Below are 7,948 nucleotides of genomic sequence, written 5' to 3' on the forward strand. Positions count from 1 at the left end.
AAAGGAAATAGCGACAATAAATTAATTATTTTTTGTTTGCTTGATATTATTATCATTCTAACCTGAATAAATTTTATGAATTTTTTTAGCCTAGATAGATTTTGTGAAAAGTTTTTAGTTTGGATAGACTTTAAATCATAGCTTCTCTATTGCCCATTCCTGAACCCGACGAGTATTTATATTTGTATCCCATCCCCGATTCGTCGAATACATATATGTACACTACCATTTTTTAAAATATTTTTTTTAGAGATGATTTTTTTTCTCTCATATAAATGTGGCTGGTCACGTCGGATTTGTAACCTTATTTTCGTTATAATTAACTTCGGTGCCCAAATAATTTATTTTATGATAATATCATATATATATTATTTAATATTATAGCATCAACTCTCAAACTCAAGATGTAAAATATTTGGACAACTTAAAATTAAAGACCAAAATGTGAAATGTTGATTTATGTTATTCAAACCTGATAAATTTGTGAGTATTATTTAATATTATAACATCAATCCTCAAACTCCAAGATTACTCTTGTGAGTGTTGAAATATAACAAATAACATGATATAAGTGTTGTCTAATAAACTAATAAAAAAATAAAATCTCATAAACGTTGAATGCAATGGTAAAATAATAATAGAAAGAATTCTGCTATTACTCGTGAGTGTTGAAAAATTTATTTAATAACATGATAATAGTGTTGATTAAATAATAATAATAAAAAAAACAATATATATGAATAAATTAAGACAATAAAAAATATGTTCATTTACGGTTAGTAAAACAAATACTGAAAAAAAAATCAGAAGATATAATAGCCCAGAAAAATAAAAATATAAAAAAAATTAATTAAAAAATAAATAAATTATAAAGTCTTCTTTGTTTGACCTCTTTTTCACACTCTTCTAATCATAAAATTAGTTGAGAAGTCGAAATGAGTGTTTATATTATCTACTAACTCATTAATTAAATTAGTTGACTTTGTATCTAATTTGCTTCACTTTTTTATAATGACATTCATTTATTTTTCTTTTATGTTTTTTCATCTATCTTGACAAAATAATTCTAATTATTTGTAGAAAACATACTTTTGCATCTTACCATTTTTATTTGCTACAAACAAATTATTTTGGTCTTAATAAAATGTACTCATAATTGATGCCCTACTTTTTTTTACTCCCTTTAAAACCTCTAAATAAAAATGAGATTTTTTTTTTTAAATAAGGCAATTCATTCGAGACTAGCGAATTCACGTATTAGAATAACTAGCATAGTATTAATCTCATGCATTTGTACGGATAAAAATATATTTAAAATATTATTTATTTATAAATATTTTAGATAAGATTAATATTATTTAAATTTAATTAATTTAAAATTGATTTTAGTTTGTAAAAATTAAGTTTAATCTTAACTTAGTGTTAACATATATTTTATTCCCCCTGCACCCCACTTAATCCCACTTAACCCCTCAATTGACTATCATCTATATATATCTTTTTTATCCCTCGGGAAATCGCCCACCAATCTTAGTCGACCTCAATTGATGACACATCTTTTATCTCTTGTTAAACTCAACCATCAATCTTAATTCCGACCTCACACTCCACAAACTACCCACTTGACCTCTATCTTGTGACCTCACACTTTCAAATGTTCTTCAAACCAACAACTAATTCCGACCTCATACTCAACAAACCACCCAGCACTCGACATCCATCTCGTGACCTCACACTTTCAAATGCTCGTCAAATCAACAACTAATTCCGACCTCATACTCGACAAACCACCCACCACCCGACCTCCATCTCGTGACTTCACACTTTCAAATGCTCACCAAACTAACTTCTAATTCTTACTTCACACTTGACAAACCACCCACCACCCGACCTACATCTCGTGACCTCACACTTTCAAATGCTCGCTAAACCAACAACTAATTTCGACTTCACACTCGACAAACCACCCACCACCCGACCTACATCTCGTTACCTCACATTTCAAATGCTCATCAAACCAAGCACTAATTTTGACCTCACACTCGACAAACCACCCACCATCCGACCTCCATCTCGTGACCTCACACTTTCAAAAGCTCGTCAAACCAACCACTAATTCTGACCTCACACTCGACAAACCACACACTACCCGTCTTCCATCTCGTGACCTCACACTTTCAAAAATTCGCCAAACTAACAACTAATTCCGACCTTATACTCGACAAACCATCCACCACCCGACCTCCATTTCGTGACCTCACACTTTCAAATTTTGACAAACCAATCAATAATTCCAACGTCACACTCGACAAACCACCCACCACCCCATTTCGTAATCTCACACTTTCAGATGTATTCATTTGTTTAAAAGTTGTATCACCATATATTTCGTGAAAATTTAAATTTGCATGTTTAGGAATTCGAACCCTAGTCTTAAGCATAAAATGTGAACACTATAACCACTAGAGCACTTGACATTGTTGAAATAATTTTATTATTTTGTGTATGTATATATATTTTGTATTTAATATTTATTAAAATTAATTAAATTTTATATTAATCAAAAATTTTTTTATATTAATAAAGAAAATATTATATATATATATATATATATATATATATATATATATATATAAAAGATAAGAGAAAAAATGTATAATACAAGATAAAATGTATTTATATAAAATTAATGATAAAAATTAATATAATATTTATATAAGGTAACTACATTTAATTATATATACATATTATATAAATAAATTATTAATAAAAAATATATATTTTATGATTAGTGAGAATATATATATAATTAGTAAGGAAAAAAATAATTAGAAAAGAAAAAAATATAAAATAAATATATTTATAATTTTTAAAATAAAAAATTTAATTAAAAAAGAGAATAGGAGAGAACAGATAAAAAAAAATACCTAATAATATATATTATTGTGATACTTGTTAACTTTAAGCATCATTATATATATACATTTTCAAACAAATAATTTTGTTACGAAATATTGACTAGAACTATTACGTACTCGAATAACACTTATATTAGGCCTTGATTTTTTTTAAACTCTAACCATTACTAACATATTTTTGTTAATTTTCTTATCAATCACATCCACTTCATTATATTAATTAATTATAATATTAAAATAAGTTTTATTTTATAAAAAAATACTTTCCGAGTCAAACACCAATCATTTTTTATATATAAATAATTTAAGGTTTATTTTAATCATTATTTTATATAGATAATTTAAGGTTTATTTAAAAACTCTCTAGATCTAACTAACAAGTTGTTTGTTAATCTTTGAATAAAGTCAAAAACCAGTAAGACAATTTTGTTTTTATTAAACAATTAATTATTATTTTACTTAATCATCTCACATGGAGCATCTAGCTCAGCCAGCCCCTGAACATATTATTTAAGTATAATAATATTCAATATTATGTACATAGAACATATTATAAAAGAGGGGAGATGGAAAGAAAGATAATTAAGAGATGTGGAAACTTAAGGTTGGAGAAGGGAATATTAATGAAACATACTTGTACAGCACAAACAATTATGTTGGAAGGCAAATATGGGACTATGATCCAAACAAATGCACAACTCAACACAATCAGGCTGTAGAAAAAGCACGACAAGATTACAAGAATAACCGCAACAAAGATAGCTCACGCGCACTCCCCTGCGCCGACTTACTCATGCGCATGCAGGTGGTCTTATTATGGTTTTCTTTAATTTCATTTTATTTATAATTATTGTGTTCATAACATTAATTTCTTTTCTACTTTTAATATATTAATAATATTATGTTAACAGCTTAAAATGGAGAACAAACATATAGATCTAAGCATACCCGCGGCTAGAGTAGGGCTCGGAGAAGAAGTCGGTTATGAAGCTGCCACGACGGCTTTAAGGAAAGGGATTCGACTCAATAGAGCAATCCAAGCCAGCGATGGCCATTGGCCTGCTGAAAATGCCGGCCCTATGTTTTTCACTCCACCCTTTGTAATTTTAAACTCGCTATCATTAATTAATTAATTATATATCCATCCTTTCGAAATTAAAAATGATTCGATCCTTTTTTATAGATCATCATTCTCTACATCAGCGGAGCCATAAACGCTGTTCTTACATATGAGCATAAGAAGGAGCTTAAACGTTACATTTATCTTCATCAAGTAATTATTAAGCATACATATATTATATAATATATGCATGCATGCAATTTAAATAAATTACTTGATAAAAAATATATAAATAATGAATGAGTTTTAAAATTACAGAATGAAGACGGAGGATGGGGATTGTACATAGAGGGCCATAGCACCATGTTCGGGTCCTTGCTGAACTACGTGGCTCTTCGTCTTCTCGGGGAGGGCCCTGATGAAATTATGATAACTAGAGCACGAAAATGGATTCTCGGTAACGGTGGCGCAACCGGAATACCATCGTGGGGAAAGATTTATCTCTCGGTATCTATATATATATAATTAATTTGATATTTTGGATAATAATATTTAATTTAATTAACAAAACAATTATAGGTCCTTGGTGTATATGAGTGGTTAGGCTGCAATCCTATTCCTCCTGAATTCTGGCTTTTCCCATCTTTTCTCCCTTTTCATCCAGGTTATTAATTAATTGGGCAAATTTTTAGATGTTACATTTAACAACATATAAGGTTGCACATCTTTTTCAATACATTTTGGGTTATAATTTGTATTTTGAATATTATTCAATTTTTAATGCAGCAAAAATGTGGTGTTATTGTCGCGGGTCGTATATGCCTATGTCTTACCTCTACGCTAAGAAATGTCGTGGGCCAATCACCGACCTCGTTAAGTTAATACGAGAAGAGATTCACACGATGGCTTACGACAAAATAAACTGGAACAATGCGCGCAACTATTGTTGTAAGGTGGGTCGGTCGGCCAGTCAATTAAACATGCTTTTAAATGTTAATATTAACATTTGTGTACATAAGAAAATAACTCTAGAGGGTTATTGCTTTGGTAGGAGGATTTGTATTACCCTCATACCACTGTCCAAGATCTTATATGGGATGTGCTTCATTACTTTATTGAGCCGGTTATGAAGCGATGGCCTTTCAATAAGATCAGAGAAAGAGCCTTGACGAAGACGGTAGTTCACATGCGCTACGCTTCCGAGAACAGCCGATACATTAATAGCGCTTGTATAGAGAAAGTAAACCCAACCAAACTAGACATATATACATGAAACCAGACATACAATACTGATCATGCATGTTCACTAAGTCTTGATCAACTTTAAATACCATTTTTTGTTGGGTATTGATAGAGCTTACAAATGATGTGTTGGTGGGCGGAGGATCCAAATGGCGACGAATTCAAGTATCATCTTGCAAGAGTCCCCCATTTCTTATGGCTTGCTGAAGATGGAATGAAAATACAAGTATGTCAAAATATTTAAGGAACACCATTTTATTCTAATGAATGAAATTTAAAGGCTAGTTGTTTAGAGTATTTTAGACATTTTTTTAATGAATATACCAAATGTTTGAAATTAGAGTTTATTGACAGAGTTTTGGGAGTCAATTGTGGGATTGTGCATTAGCAACTCAAGCAATCTTGGCTAGTGGTATGGTTGATGAATATGGGGATTCATTAAAGAAAGCTCATTTTTTCATACAACAATCACAGGTTTTATTTTTAAAATTCATTGCTCTACTCATCATTTAATTATTAATAATTAAATCTCATTTCTTAAACTTGATCAAGATCAAAGAAAACCCTGCTGGTGATTACAAAAAAATGTACCGACACTTCACAAAAGGGTCTTGGACTTTCTCTGATCAAGATCAAGGTTGGGCCGTCTCAGACTGCACCGCCGAGGCATTGAAGGCATGCATGCACGAGCATATTTAATCGTTATAAAATAGCAAGATCGAGTGACATAATTAAATTGAATTAATCACGATATGTTTATCTGGCAGTGCTTAATCACACTTTCGCAAATGCCCGAAGAAATTGTTGGGAAGAAACCCCACGTAGAACGGTTGTTCGAAGCTGTTAATGTCATGCTTTACATGCAGGTATATATATATGCGCAAATTAATTAAACTCGTTGATCTTATTATTATTATTTTTACTAATTTATTGTTTTGATCAAACAACATGAATGATCATGAAGAGTCCTGAAAGTGGGGGCTTTGGCGTTTGGGAGCCACCAGTTTCACTTCCAATGATACAGGCAAATTAATTAAATGGGCAATTCATGAAACAAATAATTATATAAATACTTATTTTATTGAAAATATTCTTCAGATGTTGAATCCCTCAGAATGTTTTGCTGACATTATGGTGGAGATGGAGTAAGCAATTATCAAATTAAGACAATTTATATATCACCATTTTAATTATCTAGCCATTTCATAACGTGATTAATAACCAATGTCATAATGTATATATAGGCACGTGGAAACCACCGCATCAATAATAACTGCTCTAGTAAATTTTAAGTTTCTTCATCCGGAGCATCGCAAGAATGAAATTGATATGGCAGTTTCAAAAGCAGTGAGATTCTTGGAACATAGACAATGTCCAGATGGTTCATGGTGGGCTTGATGATAACCATATATGATTATATGAAGATTGCTTGAATTTGCAATAATTAAGAATACCTAATAAATTTGTGTGTGTGTGTGTATGTTATATAATATTGGTTTAGGTATGGATATTGGGGTATTTGCTTCATTTATGCAACATTTTTTGTTCTAAGAGGCTTGAATGCCTGTGGAAAGACATATTACAGTTGCGAGGCCATTCGTAAGGGGGTCAAATTTTTGCTTTCGATACAGAATGAAGAAGGTGGTTGGGGAGAGAGCCTTGAATCTTGCCCATCTATGGTAATTAGTTAATTAAGCCACAAACCTAGCTTACTAAATTAATTTGGAGATTTAAATGTAACAAAATTAACATGCAACATTAACAGACATATCAACCATTGGAAGGAAATAGGACAAATTTGGTGCAAACATCATGGGCCTTGTTGGGCCTTCTTTATGGTGGACAGGTTTATTTATTTATTTTAGTTTTAGAAATTTGGAAATAATTGGTTTATTATTATTTATTACAAATATATTTATAGCAAATGATTCAATTATAAAATCATAATCAGGCTGAGAGAGATCCAGGTCCGTTACATAAAGCAGCAAAGCTCTTGATAAATTCACAGCTTGACGATGGAGATTTTCCACAACAAGTAATAATTCATTTTTCATTCTCTATCTCAATTAATTTATAATTTATTTATTTAATTATAAAATGAAACAGGAAATCACGGGAGTATACATGAAGAATTGTATGTTACATTACGCGCAATACAGGAATATTTATCCAACATGGGCACTTGGAGAATATAGAAGACAAATTTGGCCAACGGTTTAATTAATTAACTAATCAGTTTTATTACTCTTATCCCTCATGTATAATGTGCTTTGATAAAAAAAAATGTTTAGTATCAATATGTATGTGAAAATAAATCAACTTTTTATTAAATATGGTAGGACAAGATCTAACATTTAATAATTATGTGATTAGGGCACGTAATTATTTTTGTAACATGTGAACACGAAATTTCTTCAAATAAAATATTGAATGTTATATGTGAATTTAGATTAGGTCGAAAGAAATGGATCCACTCTATTAGAAATACACAGGTAATTTGTAAAAAAGATTTAAATAGTAAATACAATACTTTTATATATGCTGCATTATAGGCAAAACAATAATATCTTTGGAATATAATTAAGACTCTCAGTGACTTCATGAGGCAATGTTTAGCCAATACTCAAAAGTTCAATTTCATTTTCCTTGCTTAGTGTAACAACATCCTAATCAATTTCATGTGTAATTAGCATTTTTTTGAAGAATTTCATGAAGTAAAGATATAGAG

General features: G+C 30.4%; 1 protein-coding gene across 1 annotated transcript; it reads left to right on the top strand.

The window, feature by feature from the left end:
- The first annotated feature begins 3,507 nt into the window (after nucleotides 1-3,507).
- Nucleotides 3,508-7,449, top strand: LOC124911320 (dammarenediol II synthase-like). The gene is made up of 18 exons (XM_047451789.1): nucleotides 3,508-3,723; nucleotides 3,830-4,018; nucleotides 4,102-4,191; nucleotides 4,297-4,485; nucleotides 4,558-4,642; nucleotides 4,765-4,931; nucleotides 5,030-5,218; nucleotides 5,333-5,446; nucleotides 5,575-5,694; nucleotides 5,773-5,895; nucleotides 5,988-6,086; nucleotides 6,185-6,244; nucleotides 6,319-6,365; nucleotides 6,465-6,608; nucleotides 6,722-6,899; nucleotides 6,986-7,066; nucleotides 7,172-7,255; nucleotides 7,327-7,449. Exons 1-18 carry the CDS (start codon nucleotides 3,508-3,510, stop codon nucleotides 7,438-7,440), a joined length of 2,289 nt encoding a protein of 762 aa, XP_047307745.1. The 3' UTR covers nucleotides 7,441-7,449.
- The last annotated feature ends 499 nt before the right edge of the window (nucleotides 7,450-7,948 follow it).

The sequence above is a fragment of the Impatiens glandulifera genome, chromosome 8, assembly GCF_907164915.1.
Source record: "Impatiens glandulifera chromosome 8, dImpGla2.1, whole genome shotgun sequence".
In the NCBI taxonomy this organism is placed as follows: Eukaryota; Viridiplantae; Streptophyta; class Magnoliopsida; order Ericales; family Balsaminaceae; genus Impatiens; species Impatiens glandulifera.

Excerpts from the sequence above, each read along its gene's own strand:
- LOC124911320 (XM_047451789.1), top strand. The coding sequence starts at position 3,508 with ATGTGGAAACTTAAGGTTGGAGAAGGGAATATTAATGAAACATACTTG. Across the intron at positions 5,447-5,574 it reads AAGATGGAATGAAAATACAA|AGTTTTGGGAGTCAATTGTG; the intron begins GTATGTCAAAAT and ends GTTTATTGACAG. Across the intron at positions 5,896-5,987 it reads GCACCGCCGAGGCATTGAAG|TGCTTAATCACACTTTCGCA; the intron begins GCATGCATGCAC and ends TTTATCTGGCAG.